The 23,505-nt window shown below is 46.2% G+C and overlaps 1 protein-coding gene across 1 annotated transcript in view; it reads right to left on the bottom strand.

Annotated features, from left to right (window-relative positions):
• The window catches only part of RALGAPA1 (Ral GTPase activating protein catalytic subunit alpha 1), a 188,629-nt gene that overhangs the window by 89,854 nt on the left and 75,270 nt on the right, over positions 1-23,505 (bottom strand). Inside the window, 17 exon segments of the mRNA XM_040412867.1 lie at positions 657-700; positions 703-746; positions 748-791; positions 1,954-2,022; positions 2,996-3,106; positions 4,170-4,278; positions 4,614-4,672; positions 8,137-8,262; positions 8,659-8,787; positions 9,460-9,615; positions 10,184-10,282; positions 11,351-11,544; positions 12,443-12,580; positions 13,563-13,739; positions 13,834-14,050; positions 14,139-14,260; positions 21,701-23,014. Of these exon segments, the coding sequence (XP_040268801.1) occupies positions 657-700; positions 703-746; positions 748-791; positions 1,954-2,022; positions 2,996-3,106; positions 4,170-4,278; positions 4,614-4,672; positions 8,137-8,262; positions 8,659-8,787; positions 9,460-9,615; positions 10,184-10,282; positions 11,351-11,544; positions 12,443-12,580; positions 13,563-13,739; positions 13,834-14,050; positions 14,139-14,260; positions 21,701-23,014 (3,152 nt within the window).

Here is a 23,505-nt window from a genome sequence, read left to right as displayed (position 1 = left end):
TCTAATAGTCATCCCCCTATCCTGTGGATAGGGCCAGAACATTAAACATTAGCCTAAAGCTGCCCATACAGTGCAGACAGCTGTTGGACAAACCGCTTTATCTTCCGACTCCCCTATACACATGTACCCTCAACTCTGCCGAATGTGCGCAAGGTTTCAATGTGGAGAAAGGCGGCTGTCAGAAATCCCAACATGCCGTCCTTTCTTTTTTCTGCAATCAGGGGAAAGACTGGCGAACCTTATACACATTAAATGGTCAGCAGATACTGTCAAAATCTTAGGCTTTAAATCCAGAAGGAAGAGAAAACTGGGAGTATTTCTGGAGTAGCAATGATTTTTCTTCTTCCCTCTGACTCTGTCCCAATTTACTGCACGTGATCCCGGAAGTGCCCGCCAACCTAATTAGACCGCAAAGCGTAGCGCTGGCTCGGTAAGGAAAATTTTAATCATCAATGCAACAGCTGCAGTTCACATCAAGGGAGCAAGATGAAATTTAAAAATGCTTCGCAGATAATCCCTAAAGTTTTGATGTTATTGTCCTTTTAAACAGGAATATACTAAACAGTGGGTTTCGTTACATCCGTATATGCTGAACAGATTTACTTGGGCAGAAACTCTTCATTTCTGGATTTTAAGCTTTTGCGGTCATACACTACCTTGTAAGCACAGTGCAATACAGAACTTTCCCTTCCTTGTTTCCACCGCCAGAATGCTGCACTGGCTTCAGTAATACTGGAGCGGTAATGCATCATCCATTCTAGAAGCGAGGCAGCAGACAGGGACACGATCAACTGAAAACAATCATCAGGAAGCAAAGTGTTACATGACGATATGTACAAGTATCTTCAGCAAGTATACACTAAAGGGGTTGTCCGATTTATCGCTAGCCCAGGGATATGCTGCCAAGAATGAAAAGGAAGGAATGACTGCCAGTAATTGTGTTTGTATCGGGCCTGTGCCAAATGGGACGTGGCATCATCCATCAGTGCCCCTACTGCTTGAACATCGGGAAGTGTAAAAAGAGCCCCCAAGACAGAGGTCAGTAACTTCCTGTACTCCAGCTGATGTCAAACTACAACTCCCAGCATGCAAACTTGCTTGGATGTTTTTGGAACTCTGACATAAGTGAATAGAGCATGAATGGAGCTGTAGTTTCACCACAGGCTGGAGGGTGCTGACCCTGTACTAAGAAGTGGGCTTAACATTACAACATGAAGCAGTCTGAAAAAGGCGATATCATATTCAAGTTGGCGCCAGCCATTATTCTGCCAGCAAAAGTCTACATTCTATAAAATAAGTGATTGGTGGGGTCCAAGTCATGGCACCCCCACTGATCAGCTGTTTGAAGGGGAAACAGCACTAGGGCGAGCGTCACATCATCTTCCTAGGCCTGTGACGTCTCGTCAATCGGACATATGGCCTTTGCCCTCCTCATCCTCACTCAAGTGAACGGGACTCGGCTGCTACACAAAGTACAGCGCTGTAAACAATGAAGAGACTCAGAGTGCTGTGGTCTCTTCAAACAGGTGGAAGGCGTTGGTGCTGGGAGTCAGACCCCCACTGACCAGTTATTGAAAAACCATCCTGAGGATAGGTCATCAATATGTAAGTTCTGGAATACCCCTGTAAAGGAATGTAGGAATGTATACACACATAGGGGATCATTTATGAAACAGAAATACACTGCAAAAGGTCATTTGTGCTGCATTCTGAACCCCCCCCCCCCCTCACGCCAGGTTGAAAAAAAGTGGATGTGGCATGGGCGGGACAGGAGACTCCTTTCATTTACCATTTTTTTATGCCTGTTTTAGGAAGCGGTCTTACATTTAGAAGCGGCGGTAGATCTGCCGAGGTTATGTAGAGGCCGACGCTTCCTAATAACGCCGGCGGATCCACCACCAGGTATAGGGCTTTTTAATAAACGTGCCCCGTAGTATGCCTTTATGTACTTACTCGTTTATCTTGTTCATATGAAGAGGTCTCAGCAGTTGGCAAGAGATGTGTCACAGTAGCTAGAAGGATCTGTCGCAAAAAAAATGCAAAGATTTACTTGTAAAATGGCATTTCATGAACTTGTGTGAAAATACTCCAATCAGGATACAGAACTGCAATGACATCATCATAGGCTCTCCATACAACAGCAACTTATCTCACTGCAGAAGGCAGACCGCTAGGTTTACCGACTCTTTTTAAAGATGACCTGTCTCCACTTCTGATACGTCTGTTTAGTTAAACAATTGTATTCCCCATGGAATGACAATTCTGGAGAATCTATTCTTTTGACTCTATGTTGTGCCGTTCTTCTCTTATTACTGCTAGAAGTTTACAGATAAAGGTACAGATGGGTGCTACCAGTTGGGGGGGGGGGGGGTCTCCCTGCCCAGTCTCACATTGTCCAATGAGAGCTGGCAATGGCAGTCTGTGCAGGGACACCCCCCAACTGATAAAGCCGTCTGTACCTTTATCCATAAACTTCCAGCAGGAATAAGAGAAGAGCGGTACAACATAGAGTCATAAGAATAGATGCTCCAGAATTATTACTACATGGGGAACACAAGTAGTTACCCAAACAGACGTGATAGGAGAAGTAACCGGTCGAATCAGCATCTGATATCTTCTTTGTAGAACCATTTAAAGAGGCATTCCCATCTGAGACAATGGGAGCAAATCGCTAGTATATGCCCTCGTTGTCTGCTGTCCACCTCTTGGACCCGCACCTATCTCGTAAACTGAGCCGGCAAAGTGAAGGAGGACGCATCCCGGCAGCCCCTCCATTCATTTCTATAAGGCCAGCGAAAATAGCCAAAGCCAGAAGCGTTTTGAAGGGAACGAAATTTATAAAGAAAGGACTACTACTCCTTCCTGTTGGATTTAAATCTGGCTTGGGCTCAAAAACTGCTGTGTGACACCCCCCTTAACAGTACAATGGTTAAAGCACATAGAAGTTCAGTGCATCATGTATAAAGTGACTGCGATTCCAAGGTTATGAACCTACCTCGATAATCTTCAGCGGATAGTCCGGATGGTAAATCTGCAGCTGAGGGGCGTAACTGAGGAGGATGTTCAGCACGCTGCAGGCCACTTGTGCAACAACTTTGTTGGGAAACTAAGGGAAAGCACAGAACAATATTGTCCTCATCAAACAGGAATATCAATTATTTCTATCAGAATTTCATTGATGTTCAATGAAGGAAAGTGGAATATTTTTGATAATGAAAAATACATTAAAGGGTCAATACGTAAATATGTCATAGAGACATCAAAAGTTTTGATTGGTGGGGCCTGAGCGCTGAGACCCCTACCGATCCCCAGAACGAGGAGAGAGAACTGCTCTCATATCCTGCTCTATCGCCTAGCAGCAAAGGACAGAATCGACATGGACTGACGGACTTCTAGGTGACGTGAGAGAGCAGTATGTGTGCTATTCTCTCTCCTGGTTCTAGCGATTGGTGGGGGTCTCAGCACTCAGACCCCACGATCCAAACTTCTGATAGGTCTTTATGACATATCAAAAGTATTTTGAAAACTCAGTGACCTATTAAAGTGGTATTCCAGTAGAAACGAAGCTATCCCCCATCAATGGGATAGGGGGTAACTGATACAATGATGTGGGCCTGATCACTCAAATACTAACAGATCACAAAAATGAGGGTTTGTGCCCTCCCCCACCTTTTAAATGGAGCAGTTGTCGAGCATGTGCTCAGAGCTCCATTCAAAGTCTATGGGACTGCGCTGTACTCTGCTATCTCCGGTGGTCCTGTAGACTTTGAAGGAAGCAGTGGTCTAGCATGTTCACTGCTGCTCCATTCAAACTCTATGGAAGTGATAGAGATAACCAGCTACAATGCTGTACATGGGCATTAGTCTTTGAATAAAGTGTGGCGCACAAGATTCACCACGGCTCCATTCAAACAGGTGATAGGTGAGAATCCCAGCACCCAGACCCCCACAGATCTAATCCTGTGGACAGGGCATTTTAGTTCAGCATGGGTCCGACTCCTGGGACCTCCATTGATCAGATGCTTGAAGAGTCCGGTGAGCGCTGTGGTCTGGTGTAAAGGTATGGGCAACTAAGCCAGTTTTCCTATTCACCAGTTTGATAAATGTCCTCCATGTCTTTAGGTATATATCATCGCGCACGTCTTTTTCATTTTATAAGCGGTCCTTACTTTGAGGGACACGCAGATGACATTAAGCGCTTCTTTGATCTGTGGATGACGTGTCTGATTGACCAGCTCCTCACACATCCAGATCCCAAGGCTGCACAGTGCTACACATCTGCAAGAAAAAGAAGCAGATTAATAAAATGGCCATACATCACAAGATCCAGAAAGCATGATTCTCCCCCCCAAGGGATTAATGCAACATCTGCAGCTTGCAGGATAGCCTAGAAAACCCACCATTGTGTCTGGACATCCCAACCATGGAAGCAACCTGACCGCAGGGGTCTGCAATGTGATGATCATGCCATACAGTCACAACCACTCACGTGTAATCAGAGACGGATATCCAACAGCACAAGCAGTCATTTCCGTCAGTGAGTGTTCAGACTATGGGGGGGACGGTATTCGAGCTAGGAGCCAAGCATCCACCACTGATTCTCATGGTCTTACCTCGCAGGCCAGATGGCTCTTCTCTGGCAGAGTTTAGAACAGTTTTGATTGTTGAGCTCCTGTGATAAAATAAAACTCAATTAGGGAGCGCATCACATGTGACCCCACGTTATGATGGCTTGTTAAAAGGTACACAGGGCGCTAACTCCCGAATGACTGCTCTGCTCACATGAACGCTTGTTGTCCAGCGAGCAACAGCAAATGGTGAAACACTTTTGTTCTTGATCACATTTTATGCAGGTACAAAATCACTGTTTGTCAGGAGGACGTTCCTTCGTAAAGGAAGGGGGGTGTGCTGCGAACAACAATGCAAACTGTATGCGGGCAAAAGAAAGACCATCCCAACCTGCAACGATCCCTACATTTTAGTGAACCTGCCCAATCCCTATTTAAGGGGGTTGTCCCACAAAAAAAAATAAAAAAAAAAAATTCAAAATATTCAAATATTCTACAGTTTTCAAACCAGCACCTGGATCTGAATTATTTTGTAATTGCATGTAATTACAAATTTAGAATAGCCACTGAGTTATTCAATAAAACGTAATCTGTATAGCGCCACCTGCTGTTTGTTTCTTTCCTATTTCTTGACCTGCTCACTGAGGTGGCCGCACATGCTCAGTTTCAACCTTCAACTGCCTCCTGAGCTGTGATAGGTGGAGCATGGACACGCCTCCTGAGCTGTGATAGGGAGAGCATGGACACGCCTCCTGAGCTGTGATAGGGAGAGCATGGACACGCCCCCTGAGCTGCAGCAGAGAAGACACTCCCCTTGAGCTGTCAGCTTGATATAAATCTAGCAGAGCAATGAATGGGAGATCTCTGGAGCCATGTGAGGTACAGGGCAGGTTCTAGCTTTGTTAGAAAGAGATTGTCATGTACTATATGATGTATATGATATATTTTAATTTTTTACATCTACTCATGGAGAACCATAGGGTAGAAAAAGGCACACGGATTTCAGACTGTCACATAGGAGTTAATACAAAGTAGCGTTTAAGAGCTCATTGGTTAGGTTGTGAAGGATGGGGTCTGGCGTGTTCATGATATGTGGGCATAGCTCCGCCATCCTACTGCTGACGGACAGGTCTCTTCATGTCCACAGTAGAGGGTGGGGGAGCTCGCAAGTCATGATATTCACTGGCCTCCTGGCTGGAGTGCTGGCTGAAAGATATCCGAAATCAGCCCGTTTGTCACCTCAGTATATGCTGTCCTTAGAGGGAACAGCATAAGGGTCCTGAAAGCTCCCCTTCAAATGGAAGTAACGGAGCCCCAGTCAATTTACTGCAAGGCCTTCACCTAACATAAGTCCTCATATTTACACAAGCATCACATTATCTGATGATCAGACGCGCACAAGCCTTTTCCTATTTCCCCGCTGCTTACTAATCAGCAGCGAGAATGTGTTACATCCCAGGCGCAGCAACGGGCCACGTAACAGCGGGGTGTGACCCACAGGTGACAAAGCTGTATTCTCACCACCATGTGGAGACCCAGCACTGTCTCCTAAATTACAATGGTACCACACAGGGACTGTTAGAGCTATGCAAATTTAGCTTGATATGTTCTTATGCTAAAAAGGGTGTCTAATACTTTGTGAATGCATCATACAGATTTCAGAGTTTCTACTGCACTGAAGTGTACCTGTTGTTTCTGATGACTTTTCAGAACACGCTGCCATGCGTGTATACATGACGAACACTATATGTGACCATTATGACTTGGATCTGATACTTTTCACCTGTTCTCCCCTTCCATATGCTCAGTAGCAAATTGTCAGTTTTCCCTGAACTCAGCTTCAGAGTAGGTGGAGGCTAGCTGCTATGATGTCTCCCATACATACCACACAAAAAAGAGGTGATGCTGCTCCCCTATCTCTTACATACACTCAGAATCCACAGCACAGAGGACATTATATAGCAGTATCTGAGCAGTGTAGCTGTGAATCCAGCACTGGCGTAAGATGGTAAAATAAAAAAAATAGCAGTATCTGTCTGTGCGGCTCCCCCCTACTGCTCCCTTCAGACTTTTCTGGGCATCAAATGTAACCTGATGTCTCAGTGTACAGACTCCTGTATATGGATTTCAACAGTGAACTAAAAGTCAAAGATCAGTGCAGGAGGAAGAAGCATTTTCCTGTAATAATAATAGATATGTCACCAATATGGATGGGGGTCTGTATCTGACAGCTGCCGTTGATGCCATCTAAAAAGCTGAAAGAAGTCTACTATGTAGTGGTCTTTCTTGGGTACTGGGGCTCAGCTTCTATTCACTTAAATAGGAGCATCAACTGCGGAACCCGAGAACAGCTACTACACATTGTACGGAGCTGTGGTGTACTGACTCTGCACAATGTCTGCTTTATAGAACTGAGGATGCAGGTAACAGCTGACAGGTGGGGGTGCTGATGTCGGACCACCACTGATCTGATTACCTATCCTATGGGTAGAAACCCCCCTTAAGATAGCAGAGTATTTTCTACATGGTATGTGGTCTAGACAAACCAATGTGAGCCAAATACCGTGGACTCTAGAAAATAAAATAGGACAGGGAGAGCTTAGATACACAGGATACTCCTGTATCTAACTCTCCGAAGTAATAGGGCTGACTAGATGTTTAGCCTCTAGATGTGAAGAAAGAATCTTTAAAATGGCGATGAATTAAATAGAGCCTTGTTGCTTTTCCTGATATGTCTGTTTTAGTAAAGGACTGTTGGGAAAGGTGGGTATTCCTACAGTGTCTGACACTGACTGATCAGTGCTACCAGAGTCAGAATGTGTAGGGTTACACCCCTTTAACAAGGGGAATGGTGACATGCAGCTGTCCGTATATCTCTACATTTTAAGGAGGAATAACAGAGGAATGGCACAACACAGGAAAAATAAGCATTTATGAAAAGAAAACTTGTCAGGAGAGATGACCAACCGAGTGCTGTCCTCAGAGCTCCCATAGAGAATGATTAGAGTAGCAGTGCGCATGCATGACCTGCTGCTCCATCAGAACGGGGGAGTGGGACACCTGTTCCGGTGATCAGTGGGGGTCAGAGTGGTCGGACCCCCAGCGATAAGCTAGTTATCCCCTAGCACAAGAAACCTAGCACAACCCCTTTAAAGCAGATTAGAAAGTTGTATAATTCTTCATTACTACAACCATTAAGCTTTATTTACATAGGATCCCTTTTTGACCCATTTATATCACTATTATTCACACGTCCGCATCCGTTCCGCAATTTTGCAGAACGGGTGCGGACCCATTCATTCTCTATGGGGACTGAATGGATGCGGACAGCACACAGTGTGCTGTCCGCATCCGCATTTGCGGTGCGCGGCCCCGATCTTTGGGTCCGCAGCTCCGCAAAAAGATAGAGCATGTCCTATTCTTGTCCGCAGCTTGCGGACAAGAATAGGCATTTCTATGGGGGTGCCGGGCTGGTGTGTTGCGGACCCGCAATTTGCGGGTCCGCAACACACCACGGACGTGTGAATGCAGCCTTACATGTGAAGACGGTAATATCTCAGTGCTTCACCTTTACATCTGTGAACTTGGACATGACAATTTCAGAGCCGGTAGGGTGCAGGGCTGGGAGCTCCTGATAGAGGTTAGGAAAGCAGACCAGAGATCCTAAAAGGACCTGAGCTTCCACACGTGGAGCCTGTTAGAAAGAAAATACAAAAACTAACGTCAAAACGTCATATAAACTATTTTATAAACTGCAACGTTTAGTAGGCTTGCTGCTGGTGGTACAGAATTACTGCACATGGCCCAGGCCAACTTATAAAGGGCTCTCTACGCAAGACCGGTAAAATACAGCATTGAATATGGAAGTGGTCTGTAAATTTATGGTCAGTATTATTTTTGCATACCGTGCTGCCTTTTCCACCACTGCATCTTATACATTGCACATAATGGTGGTACACAATTCAGATGATGCTGGGTCTTCTTAGTTATGTACGGTATATGATTTGGGGGGGGGGGGGGGGTGAGAGCGAATAACTCCCAAGGAAAACCACAGTTGGCCTATAGAGTCCCAAGAGATCCTCTTACTTACATTCAAAGAAGATGAGGCAGCAACTCTTCCTGCTGCTACAATAAAGTCCATAATTAAGATGGTGGCCCCTGGGAGCCCCAGTGAAAAAAACTGAGGAGAGCAGTGCTTGATGATGGTGTTTACTATATCCTATGTGAGGAAAGGGGAAAAAAAATATATAGTCACTTATCTAAAAGTTTCTTAATCAGGTAATATAAAAACATGGTAGGTTATCGGGTTTATTTTAAAAATTGACATATGTGAAGGGGTTATCCGGGTTGCTCCGCTATACCGTGTAGAGGCCACTTCCAGGATCACGTGCTGTACATGGAGCATGAGATCCTAGCCTGCGTTTAAAACAGCGCTAGCCAGGTTAGGATCACGTGCCCAACATACAGCATGCGATCCCGGCGCAACCCAGATAATCTCTTCAGGCTGGGTTCACGTCATCATTTATTTTTCCGTTCTACTGATCAGCCAGAAGGAAAGGGAAAAAAAATGATCCTGCATTTTAAGCATCCGTTATTCACATTTAACATTTGTTTTAGGCATTTCCGTCTTAGATCTCTGACGGAAATGGCTAAAACGGATGCCAAATGTGCATAACGGATGCTTAAAATACAGGATCTGTTTTTTTCTTTATTTTTCAGTTCTTCAGACGGATCAGAAGAATGGAAGAATAAACCCGGCCTTAATGTAACATACGAGACAACCAGCGACCAGTCCGTACATACAGCAAATGAAGTAAGGTGGCACCAGCACTTACCTGTCTTCCCCTCCTGCCATGTTTCTATGTGACTCTGTCCAATGACATAGACTTACCTGATCATTATGGAGCAAACCACAGTGCATAATATTGTAAAAGTGCGTTAAGAAGTCTCGGTTTGGAGACACATCTTGTCTTCTCTTCATAATTTTGCAGATCAGTTTGTAGGCATGGAGTTTCCCTTGTTTGTACTTGTCTGGTAACATTGTGGCCTGAAAAAAAAAAAAAACATTCAAAATCTGATCATGTAGACATTCCTGTCACACTCACTGGGGTCATGGAAGTGAAGGGGGATCCGGCTGCCATAAAGGAGAGTTGGTGGTCACAGCTTTACTTGACTGTCCGGTTAATAGGTCAAAAATGCTTTCATCTTAGTGTGCCCCCCCTCACATATCTCCGTCGATCCAGTTCAATTCCCCTCCGGTGTAAAAGTAGAAAACTTCGGAGGGGAACTGATCTGAGTCATTGTCATAAATCTGGCGCATGATTGTGATGCTGGATGGCAAATAGTGGCGGACGGAAAAACGCTGCATGGTACGTTATCCTGTCCGGCGCTATCAGTGTAGAGACGCCGGATCTGTGCACATACATCAGTTGTGTCCGGCTCCCGGCCTAAAGTAGCCGGCTGGACACAACTGATATATGTGAAGTGGGCCTTGCCCCGCAGGGTCATTAACTGGTTAATGAAGAGAAGAAAAAGATACTGATGTGAGAACCCTGATCTCAGCTTCTCCTGAAGATCTCCTTTCACTAACATTGGCTAAACGCACGTGTCAGTACCTTAAAAAGCCACGGGGTGAGGATCCTTAAGGGTGGGATAAGTACAGGTGGGGGAGGAGATGACATATTATCCAAAGAAATCCCCAAATTGTCTCGAATCTAGAAAAGGAAAATGATCATCACGTTAATACAAAGATTTCTAAATGACATCATTCACCAGTTCACCCTGGAGGATACCTCGGATTTCTGCTGCAATAATCCCCCGTGGAATACAGTACAATGTAAGCGGGTGAGACTGCACAAAATCTGACGTACAAGCGGTCTTACCCTTACATGCAGATTTTGACCAGCGTAACAGATTTTTAAAGCCGCAGCCTGTCAGATCTGTTGCAGATTTTCCCCTTTGACTTCAATGGGGAAGAAAAATCTATAATTAAACCTGCAAGTAATCTACCGCCGCAGATTTACTTTATTTACCATTTCTTTTACCAGTTCACATTTTTCACCATTTCTCTGTGAAACCCACAGAGGAAAAATCAACATTTTTTTTTTTTTTTTCTGCACTGAAAAGCTAAATTTGCCTTGTGGATTTTCCTGCAGACTTGTTGCACAATAATCTACAGCAAAACCGGACACACGTGGACTGAATAACCACCCCCTACAACGCCCGGACTGGCGACACAGAGCATACTTACCTGGCCCCCCCGACGTCGGTTTCCTCCTGAATTGCTCTTCCATGGCCATCTTTGTATCTTCCCTGCCAGCAGAAAACATCTGTCGATGGGGGAGGGTTGGTTGGTGCGTCATGTGAGGGGGCAGGTGACTGCCACAACCTGCCACCCCCATTTCACCACCAATTCCCCCCCCCCCTTTTTGACCAATGTTATTTTCTGCAGGCAGGGAAGATGTGAAAATGGCGGAGCGATAAGCATGTTCAGTGTCGCTGGTCCGGCCATTGTAGGGGAGGGGTTATTCAGTTTTGGATAACTCCTTTAAGCTGGCCTTACACATTAGACTAATCTGGCACTAATATGTATGGAGGTAATACCAGGCATATACTATTGGGGTAAATAAAGGTTGGGCGTACTGGAATTTAACATGCCTGAACATTTTGTTCTGAAGGGAGATATCCTGCCACCAGAGGAGTCAAGCGTACCAGTACAAGGGGGCTGGAAGGGCCAAATGAGAGTCTATACATGCAGCTATGGATCTTGGCAGATACATTACCTTGGCCAGGTTCTGCCACAGCTCGCATAAATAGTCAAAAACCTGCGCATGGATTTCAGGGTTGCCTATATTATTGACATCTCCCAGGATTCCTAGCATTCTCCTCCACATAACTGTCGATACATCGGCATGCCAACCGGTTAGCGTCCCACCTGCCATTACGCTGCAGCTTTCCAGCGGGAATTCACAAGGCTCTGCAAAAGAAAGCAGCACATGTGGTTTCGCGATGGTCTGCGAATGACTTCACAACAATAGCAAGGGTGACACCTACAGGAAAGAACAAAGAACTGCCACAATACGGTGATCATGTAAAATCACACACCTTTGGTTGTCTGCTGTAACGTGGTTATCCTAGGAAATAAATCTTCATGCAAACAGAGGGTGGTTATTAACGGTACACACTCAGATTGGGTCACTGTCACTAGTGGGGAACCTCAGGGGTCAGTATTGGGAGTTTAGAGGAGGGCAACTAAAGTAATAACTGGAATGGGGCAACTACAGTACCCTGAAAGATTATCAAAATTAGGGTTATTCACTTTAGAAAAAAGACGACTGAGGGGAGATCTAATTACTATGTATAAATATATCAGGGGTCAGTACAGAGATCTATCCCATCAGCTATTTATCCCCAGGACTGTGACTGTGACGAGGGGACATCCTCTGCGTCTGGAGGAAAGAAGGTTTGTACACAAACATAGAAGAGGATTCTTTACGGTAAGAGCAGTGAGACTATGGAACTCTCTGCCTGAGGAGGTGGTGATGGTGAGTACAATAAAGGAATTCAAGAGGGGCCTGGATGTATTTCTGGAGTGTAATAATATTACAGGCTATAGCTACTAGAGAGGGGTCGTTGATCCAGGGAGTTATTCTGATTGCCTGATTGGAGTCGGGAAGACATTTTTTATTCCCCTAAAGTGGGGAAAATTGGCTTCTACCTCAGGTTTTTTTTTTTGCCTTCCTCTGGATCAACTTGCAGGATGACAGGTCGAACTGGATGGACAAATGTCTTTTTTCAGCCTTATGTACTATGTTACTATGCTTTCTTGGCTTAACACTATTCCAATCAGAAATCTGATCTAACATTTAATTTACCTATATCGTCTGGCGTCTGCAACACCGAATGTTGAAGCTTCTCATGCAGTTCTGTCTGATCAGAAGGAAACACAGCAGGAGACGGCGTTTGCGAGCGTGAGCCATGAGCAGAGACGGCAGGAGACGCATTTTCAGAGCCTAAGACAGTATTTAAATAAATTTTAAAAAAAAGCTGAGGAAGTGGTTTTGTCCAAGTTATTGAACTGTAAATGATTATTGTTCTTCAGTAGGCCCCCCTCTATGACATCCACATTTTACATGAACAGAGAGTGTCTTCATTACACAACAAGGCACACTATGGGGGGCCATTCAACAATCAAACTTGCATGTATGGGGGTGTCCCGACTCTCCCCAGATGGCTGAAGTCTGAGGAAAGAAGGATCGAGCATGCAGGATTTCAACAAGCTCGATTCTTTGTTTTCAAGGCGCCTGTCAGTGGCTTATTCTCCTCTCTTCATTGAGAACACATGCATACTCAGCTGAGTCAAGAATGCATGTTTATGTGAAGGTCGGGAGGAATGGCTGTAGGTCAAACTAGTGTTTTAGGTCTGTATAGCCATAAAAAAGGGTATATTTTGCTCCTTTCGTTCTGTACATCAGAAAAGTAGTTGCATCTGGAAGATGATCCAGAACGGAGAGTTGGTGTCTTTACACTCCTGCTTTGGTGGACCTGGCATGTCCATGGATTACATGAAAGGGTCATACATTGGAATGGCTGGTACATGTCACCTGTATTGACTGCTAAGGCTAAAAGATCCAACTCATTACTATACATGTTCTTAAAGGGAATTTCTGGGAGATCAATATTGATGACCTATCACCACGATAAGTCATCAATATCTTGTTGGTGAAGGTCCGACTCCTGGTGCCCCCGCCGATCATCGGTTTGTAGAGGCTTTAGGGCTCCAGTGCAATACCACACTGTGCTTGGTTTCCTGTGAGGAGGCCACAGTGCTCACCTGAGCACCACGGCTTCTCCAAACAGCTAGGGTGTTGGACCTCCAACGATCAGAAACTGATGACCTTTGAGCCAAAACTCTCAAATGTGTGCAACCTTACTAGTTTTTGAGGCATATAAAATCAGTCAGGGCAAAAAGACATCCTAGCAATCTGGGCATACCTGCAGTAACCAGCACATCTGCAGACAGGGCCTGCTGGTTAAGACTGCTGGTTTCGGAGTCAATATGGAGAGTGGTCAGGCTTACAACCTCTTGTTCTTCTGTGCTTAGCTGTATGGACCCGGCATCTGTCTCTGTGGTGAGAGGAGCTGCTGAATCGCTGCCAAATGGGAAACCAGCTATAAAAATAAAAATAAATTAAAAAGCCAATCACGCCATGAGCTGCTTGATTGTGTTCTCATGGTTATCATGCTGCTATCTACATGTACCTACCTTCAAACTTCCTCCCCTCATACTGAAAGGCATTGAATGAGTCGGAGTGGCTGTCTGAGCTTAACAGATCACTGCTGGCAGCACTGGCTGGAGAGGTCCATTCAGATGGGACACCAGGATCATCTACTGGACGCATTTGGCTAGGTTTGTTTAGTGGGTCAGGCAAATCTTTAGGGACCTCAAGACTGCCGGGGCTACTACCTCTTCTTGTCAAATTCTGGAAAACAGGGAGGGGGAGGTGGCCATACAGTAAGAATTTGAGAGTTTCCTACAAAGAGATGTCAGAAAACATAGTCATTTCTTACCGGAACTGTGCCTGACCTCAGCCGCTCCGCTATGAATTCATCCATCAGATCGGGGATGTTGGAGCTCGAGTTGATATCACTATTCAGAGAATTTATTTGGGGAGCTAAATCCTCTTTGGTGGCTACAAAAAAATATAAGAAAAATAATAAAATAAATCATCAATTTTGTATTTTAAATTCAGCCGTAAAGCAAAACCAAGCAAGGATCAAAAGAGGCGGATGAGGAGAGTAGACTTGTTAGGGTTGCAGCATGCGATTAGGGAAGAAGGGTCTCTACGTTGTAGAGCGGAGAATGTTTTTTTGGGATTAGTCATTTCTGAAACTCTTTGCAATGTTTCAGCCAATAAGCAGTTAGTGAAATCTGGGAGGAATTCTAAAAGAAAGGTCATTCCTTGAAGCAGAGCCGGCAGGGTATAGGAAGAGGAAAGGAGCACTTCCAAAGAAAAGTCTTCCTGATGTTCTGATCTTGGGCCGGCTTTCCCGATTAATCCTCCATAGGTTACAAAATATATCCCCACATAACATAAAGTTATAGTATTACAAACCAAACCAACTGTTAAAAAATTTTTTTTATATGGAGTAACAGGCCGGAGTAACATTCCTGATGTCATCCTTATCTGGGCAAGTGTTGGCTCACTCATTCAACTTCATGGGTCCAGAGGCCAAGAAATATGTTGGATTTTCTCATATAGTCAAGACCCATTCGGCCCCTTAAACAGATTGCTGGACGCTTCATTGCAGCTTGGTTATTCAGACAGGGGATGACAACATCCAAAGTCCAACAAGGCTTGTCCGTCTCTGGACAAGGTGGTCATCCTGAGTTTATACACATTACAATATCACAGGATATCAACTCTAATATGGACGAAATCATGGGAATCATCAATTTGGAAAGTTGTATCAAGAAGAAATGTTTTCATTAAAGGGGTTTATTGTGGGCATATACACAATGGCTCATGTACTCTATTATGAGCCGAGATGTAGCTTCAAGCTGTAGGTCTCCAATGCTATTACTGTATTTGGAGCCACCATCTATTCGTGAAATCACTAGGACTATTGATGTACAGCACGCTGGACCTAAACTACTACACTAAGGAGGGAAAGAAAATGGTAGAAGAGGCCATACTCCTTCCACCTGACTCCACCATACACACGCATGCATATATGGGCACTGCACCGGGTACAGCAATATACACCTCCGCAATTAAAACACAAGGGGTTCAGCAGCAGCTGTGGTGTGTATCTACTATTAGAGTAAGAAGATAAGAAGTCATTTTGAGAGGATTCAGGAGACACCCTGCGGCACTTCAACATGGTCTCAGAACACCTCAGTGATTTCTAACATTTCATTTTTCCCTTAGATAGCGGTTTACAGTCAGTCCATTCCTTAACATGACCCAGGCGGGTTTCTTTTCCCCAGATACCAGCATTCCCAGAGACAGGCAAGCTCCATTACAACAGGGAACACTCAAAGCGAATGCTAGCAAAACATGGTGTGAGCGCCATTGTACATTGCGTCAGTAGGTGGCAGTGACACGTGTGATGACGATGTGTGGCATCAGTGAGAAGGTAACAGGTACTGCTGGTTTCACAAGTGCTGGGTGAGTATTAGCACCCCCCGATCCCCTGGACAATGTGCATGTTTGGCTTGGCTGTAACCAAACCTCTGTTTGTCTCGGGATGGACGGTCCTGTGCACTGGGGAGAAGTGAATAAATGAGGATTTGCACGTGAATGTAAGAATGAGGCCAATGAAATAGAACCGCGGTTAATAAAAGGGCACCCATTTTACTCAGACAAGGGAGGGTACCTACCTCCTACTAAATACCAACTATACAATTCATGTTCTACTTCACCTCCAATCCGGGATACAGAAGCAAATGCTGTAGGCCAGGGGTCAGCAACTTTCGGCACTCTAGCTGTTGTGCAACTCCAACTCCGAGCATGCTCCATTGACTTCTGTGCCAAGCAAGTGTGCATGCTGGGAGTCGTAGTTTCACCACACCTGGAGTGCTGAAGGTTGCTGATCCCTGCTGTAGGCAATGGGGTACCAAGGTGGGATGGTATCTGGGCTGGATGTATGGACCCCATTTGGAAGTTAGAAAGTTGACAGCCAGATCACTTACATGTGTGCAGCCAATAACGATATAACCAGAGGTGCCATTGGCAGATGTAACCCTTCCCCGTTCATTAGCTGTACATAGGAGTGAGTCAATGACATTATTAATGCATGATTGCTGGGGGTGCAACTGCTGGGAGCACCACCGGTCACAACAAGAGTCCCCATGTCCACTATGTGAAGTCATGGTGTGCTCTGCAGGCCACACTGAGAATGGAGCTCTGGTCACACAAGTGTATGCTGGCTCAATTCAGAAGGGGGACACGGAAGCCCCGATGAGACCCACTGTGCCAAGATCAAATATGTAATGGCAAATTCAAAACTAATGGCACTGCTGTATTGTAGCAGTTTAGCATGTGCAGTGAGGTGTACGGTGCTCCCCTTCAGGTACGTGGGGCACATGCGCCAGATGCTGACGGAAATTAGTCTCAAACTTTGATAAGATATCGGTTCTTCTACTACACATTGTCCACATGGACGGTTTTGACAAGGGCAGGTTTGGAAAGCTAAACCCCAGGTTTAATGGCCTCCAACCTAGTGACCGGTTGCCTTTATAATAAATGCTGCATTTTGGATGCATTATTAAAGGGGTATTCTGTTTACCTCATGTTTTCCCTTAACCTCTGGATAGGGAAAAACTGATTGATGAGGGTCCTAGCAGTCATACCCACACAACAGGTTAAATATCCCCTTTAGAAGTGTTGGCGAACTTTAACTCATCACCTATCCTCCGGCCCCCCACTGACCATGAGGATTTTCAAGTTCTAATGTCCCAAAATGTGCGCTGCCACTCCATTCATCTTTATGAGACAGGCGAAGAGAAGCCAAGCACATCACTTGACTATCTCCAGGGGTCTCAATGAGAAGGGGGCTGCAACGATTACTCAATATAATCGATACAAAAAAAATCCTCAATGCAGTTTTCCTGCATCGAGGATTCATTTTGATCATGTGACCACAGAGCGTGAGGGAAGCCTATCACTCACCGCTCTGTGGCCTCCCGTCGGCACCACGCTGCACTGTCCTGGTGTGTACACATAGTCAGCGTGCGCGGCCTGACGCTGTGTGACGTCAGATCCCAGTGCATGTTCGGAAGAAGAAGAAGCTGTGGTCCCTCTCCTGCGGACTCCATATCGGCCAGCCACGCACCCTGCCAGGAAAGGTAAGTATTACGGTGGGGTGGGAAGGAAGGGGGGTCGAGTGAAGGGGATGATGGCACTGGGGGACATGATGGCATGGAGAGGCTGATGGCACTGGGGGACATGATGGCATGGAGAGGCTGATGGCACTAGGGGACATGATGGCATGGAGAGGCTGATGGCACTGGGGGACATGATGGCATGGAGAGGCTGATGGCACTGGGGGACATGATGGCATGGAGAGGCTTATGGCACTGGGGTACATGATGGCATGGAGAGGCTGATGGCAGTGGAGGACATGATGGCATGGAGGGGCTGATGGCACTGGGGGACATGATGGCATGGAGAGGCTTATGGCACTGGGGTACATGATGGCATGGAGAGGCTGATGGCACTGGAGGACATGATGAAATAGAGGGGCTGATGGCAGTGGGGGACATGGCATTAAGGGGCTGATGGCATGAAAGGGGCTGATGGCACTGGGGGGGGCTGATGGCACAGAGGACTGATGGCACTAGGGGGAGTTGATGGCGTGAAGCGGGCTGATGGCGCTGGAGGACTTGATGAAATAGAGGGGCTGATGGCAGTGGGGGACATGATGGCATGGAGGGGCTGATGGCAGTGGGGGACATGGCCTTAAGGGGCTGATGGCATAGAGGGACTGATGGCACTAGGGGGAGCTGATGGCATGGAGCAGGCTGATGGTGCTGAGGACTGATGACACGGGGGCCTGATACGTTTTTATAAGGGAAAATGTTCTTTAAATTCATTTCTTTCTTATTAGAGTACTCGATTAATCGTTGGATTAATTGATAGAATACTTGATTACTAAAATAATCAATAGCTGCAGCCCTAGGTCGGGCCCCAAGTGATCAGGTAGGTGTTAAGTTGTTATATGGTGAGACAACACGTTTGAAGGGAACCTGCCACCAGGAAATTCACTGTCAGGAACAATGACTTATAGGGCCAGCTCAGCTGATTGAAATGGTACCTTCTACTTCTCTCTGGCGAAAAAGTACCGTACTTTTAATCCATTTGCAAATGAGCATTAAATGCACTGAGGGTGGAACCAAGCCACTCTGTGCACCCTTGATCCGCCTGCTTCTTCTGCCAGCCACTCCTTCTTCATTGCCAGGGCCAGGCAACATGACCATGTAGGAACCTAGCCCTGCCAATCAGGAAGAAGAGGGAGGGGATGGCAGAGGAAGCGTTAGGAGCAAGAGTGCACACAGCGGCTTGGGCCCGCCCTCAGTGCACTTAACTGCTCATCTGCATATAGATTGCAAGTATTTTTTCTTTGGAATGAAGCAACGGATCGTGAAAGGTCTCCTTACATTCAGATGAGCTGCTAGCCCTACAAGACATTGTACCTGGTTTATCAGTAAATTTCCTGACAACAGTGACCTCCCAATCCAGCTGTTTGCATAAACCCAAAGCTGTGGTTCAACCTGATTAAAATGTTTTTTTCCTAATACGCAAATTAGGCCTTTGGTGCAATGAGGGCGTCACCGTTGCTCTTGTTAGACCCAAGCCCCACCCCTTTCTTTGACCAGCTCCTTCCCTGACCTGATTTGATTGACAGGTCCAGGCAGTGGCAAAGCAGTGCGAGAAGCGGCTGTCCACAGAAATGAGTGGCGCATGGAAGAAACAAGAGCAATGGTGGTGCCCTCTTTGCACCAAAGACCTCATTTGCATATTAACATAAAGTAACATAACTCGGGACTGGAGCCTCGGATCAACAAAAGAAAAACAGCGGGGGTTAATCAGGTGAACCACAGCTATGTGTTCGTGAAAACAGCTGGCAGGGAGGTCGCTGGTGACAGGTTCCCTTTAAGTCTGTCTGGCCGAATATTGTGGCGCATAGTTACGGTAAAGTTGCATTAATATACAGAGTAACTGGATTATTAGCTTGACATAGAAGAATTCTTGAAGTTGCAGAACTTGTGAAAGCGTGGAGCACAAACTCCGTACAAAAGGCAATGAACAAACACAACACGTTGGAACAAAGCAGTCAATGGAGTGTGCACCGCGTAGCACCATCTTACCGCTTACATGTAGCCATCACCTACACACAGCTGTAATAACTTTGTAAATGCATTGCACTGCAACCTGCCTGTACCTCACAGCTGCATTCATAGTTCTGCCAGTCGTCATTGGAAACAGACCACGAGCCTGTTGTCAGACACATCTGTGACAGCTAAGCAGAGCTGTAATGTAGGCAGGATTTCCAGTATACAATGACTGGAATAAAGAAGGTGCCAAATCACTGGAACATGCTCTGACACTGAGTCCGCAAGGAATGCTGGGAGATTTCAGCTCTGAAGCCTTCAGAACTGGGAATGCAGCTCTGAACTATGCCACTGGCCGTAGCTCGGGATCAGTACAAAATAAATAATGTAGCATACGACAAAGTCATTACAAACCTTTTATGTAGAGTAACTCTATATGTAAATGGAAAATAGTAGTCAAGGGTGGACACATTACCTAGGAGTCTGTTCACATATCACCATCAAAGTTCCTCACGGGTTACAGGTTGTGACAAAGCAGGCATCAGGACCATCAATCACATCAGCTGCCTATATACATGACCAGGAATAGTATCAGGCACGTTCTTTCAGTGAAAAAAACAAAAGTCCTCCAAAACCATCCAATTATCGTCGCCATGTAGGTCTATGTAGTAGTCGGGGGAAAACCAACTCAAGAAGGCAGAAGTAATGCTGATTTATTTGTCCCCATAGAGAACGGACACTTGAAGATGGTGACTAATCTGATGTCTACAGCCGGCTTTAGTCCGGACATGTGGAGATTTTTTATGGTGACGCACGATAATGAGTCACATGAGAAAATGCACTAATAGCAGGTATGATGGTTTTGGCAATAACAGTTTTTTTTCTTAAAACAAAAAGTTAGATTATTTTTCAATATATCTTCGGCATCACTCTCTCATCTCTTTCAATATCTTTGCTTGCAGTCATTCAATAGGATGCTTCATTGTTAGCTTTCAGTGAATATAAATGTGTCCTGCTCATGTGGCACACAGGTACACAGCTCTGATAAATCAGTTCACCATGCACCTGTGTGCACACCACGTGACCAGTCCAGCCCCTATTGCACACCACGTGACCAGTGCTATTCCTGTGGGAACATCACGTGAACAGTCCTGCCCACTGTGTGCGCGTCACGTGAACAGTCCTGCCCACTGTGTGCGCGTCACGTGAACAGTCCTGCCCACTGTGTGCGCGTCACGTGAACAGTCCTGCCCACTGTGTGCGCGTCACGTGAACAGTCCTGCCCACTGTGTGCGCGTCACGTGAACAGTCCTGCCCACTGTGTGCGCGTCACGTGAACAGTCCTGCCCACTGTGTGCGCGTCACGTGAACAGTCCTGCCCACTGTGTGCACGTCACGTGAACAGTCCTGCCCACTGTGTGCACGTCACGTGAACAGTCCTGCCCACTGTGTGCACGTCACGTGAACAGTCCTGCCCACTGTGTGCACGTCACGTGAACAGTCCTGCCCACTGTGTGCACGTCACGTGAACAGTCCTGCCCACTGTGTGCACGTCACGTGAACAGTCCTGCCCATTGTGTGCACGTCACGTGAACAGTCCTGCCCACTGTGTGCACGTCACATGACCATTCCAGCCCCTGTGTGCACACCACCAGGACATTTTTTTGCACTGGAAAAATAAAATGAAGGTGTCCGCTGGCAAGCAGATATCTTGAAAACCATGTTGAACAGATGCAAAAGTACACTGAAAAAACCTGAATACTCCTTGATTGACCCTGATGCCGGCGTTTTCTAGGTCATGGTCAGTGTTTTATACGTGCATTGTACACTTCAGTGGTGATAGGTGGACGGGCTGACACAACTGTTAAATACATGAATGAAAAGATTCCCCGTTCAATGCGTTCAAGGAGTAGTTACGTGTAACCAAACGAGAAGACTGCAGGACAAGACACTTAACAGAGGTGTTCTCCAGCTATCCAGCGACACAACTGTGATAGCCAGGACGTGACAGCACTCACCTCATGGGGAGGGGTATTAGTAAAGAAAGCAGAGTTGCTGAAAAAGGTAGGGGAGGTACAACACTTTCAGAAAGGTTATATCAGCCACAGGGGAGTCACATGCAAAGATCCCACAGAGGGTGTCAACGAGGCATGGAGGAGGTATAAGCGGCAAGTCATCCCAAAAGAAGCTCCTGATTGCTGGCAGCTGGGGTTTTTTCATCTGCAATACAAAGCCAAACGGGTGTTGCATCGTTGCGTGCGCTCTGGGGACACTTCCCAGGGCTGAAGGATCTCACCTGCTGCCTTCCTTCCAAAATAGCCCATTACATGACCGTACAGGTCCTTCAGTGGAGCCTCGGCTGCCGTCCTTTGCTGCTTCTGCAGGGACACGCTGGCCTTAGGTTTTGAGAGAGCATGAACAACAGATTTATATACGCCTCCTAAAGACGCATGAGAAGAGGCTCTCTCTTGACTGCTAGACCGCGGCCTGGTGCGGCTAGGTTCCTTATGCACTTGTGTTGGAGGGTAGGGAACACCAGTTTGGTCAGTCCCTGACTGGCTAACGCCTGACGCTACTCTCACTGCACCCGTGGCGGCGGATGCCGTGGGCTTCCCTGTATCCACAACTATGGAGGAGTTTGAACTCAAGCCACTTATCTTGCGCAGCCTGGCTTTCCATGGGGCATCTTTGTTCTCCATAGAATTGTAGAAAAGCACCGCCTCAGTCGAAGGACGGAAAGAGACCTGCACACTGTTGCGTTTTCGGCGAATTGCTTTGGCCTTGTGCGTCACAGACTCACACAAGTTCTTTATGTTGGCCCCGTGTTCACCACCTGAAGATTGAGGAGGCTGAGAAGATTGCAGATCAGGAACATCATCTTCCTCTGCTGCAGCTTGTCTAAACAGACCTCTCTTCCGGTCAACTTGCTCCAGAACAGATTTACTTTCGTTTAACTCTCCGTCAACCTGAATCCTCACATGAACATCCCTCGATCTACCAGGTACCTTCAAACCCCCCGATTTCCTGGCTACGTGCCCCTCTAAACCTGAACCACTCTCAGCCTGTGGTGGGTGATGGAGCCCCTCGATTAACACTGTACGGCCGTCTCCTTTAGGGCACAACTCTGATTCATCAAGGTGCTCTTTTTTATGATCCACCAAAGTAGACCCGACCTTGCTTTTTTCCATCTCATCACCTTGCATGCTTTGCTCTTTGAAATACTCCCTTAAAAAAGGCAAAAGGTCTCCTCCTCCCTCCAATTCCTCATACCAGCCCTGCTCAAATTCTGCATCTGTCAATTCAGCCGAGCCAGTCAATTGGCAAAGGTGATCATATATACTGCCATCCGCCTGTGTTAGGGATGCTTCCTGACCGTGTGTGTTAGCACAAGGGGGGTCCAAAGTCTGAGGGGAGGGATGGTCTGCAACTGGCACTGCACCTTTGACTCTCTCAGCCGCCATGGGCCCCAGGATGTCAGATGTGCTGCTGCTGCGAGGTAAAGTTGAGGTTTCCTCATTGGCTCCTCCAAATGTCTCCGTAGGGGTCTCCTCACTCTGGGAGTAATGCCTTACTCGGGGAACGCGTGGATGGACAGGGGCGTCGTCCATTTCTGTCAGACAGAAGGGGAAAAAACATTGTAAATTGATTTCAACTTGGTCGCTTAATTAAAAACAATCATCTTGTTTGTAAGATTTTGCGGCTGTGTAGAAAGAAGTCAACTTTGAAAATCAATGTCGTGGATGAAACCACGACATTCAGGGGAGGAACAGACCTCACAAAGTGACTCTACTTCTTTATACACATGCAGTCAATATATTTCATTGCAGCCTTACTGTATTAAGGGGGGGTCTGGAAGATAAGGGTTAACAATCAGGACTGGGAAAGCATATTGTTAGTATGTACGTTGATATAAAAATGGCAGCATGTAAAGGGTCCAAGCTAATGCAAATGCCTTCAGTGAGTTAAGGGGGTCTACCAGGAGTACAATACTGATGAACTATCCTCAGGACAGGTCATTAGTATCAGATCGGTGGGGGTCTGACTCCCAGCAATCCCGCCAATCAGCTGAATTAAAGGGCCTCAGTGCTTGTAACAACATTG

Source organism: Bufo bufo, chromosome 11 (assembly GCF_905171765.1).
Source record: "Bufo bufo chromosome 11, aBufBuf1.1, whole genome shotgun sequence".
Lineage (NCBI taxonomy): Eukaryota > Metazoa > Chordata > Amphibia > Anura > Bufonidae > Bufo > Bufo bufo.
The sequence above is the reverse complement of the archived record's forward strand: the minus strand, read 5'-3'. Positions and strand labels throughout refer to the sequence as shown.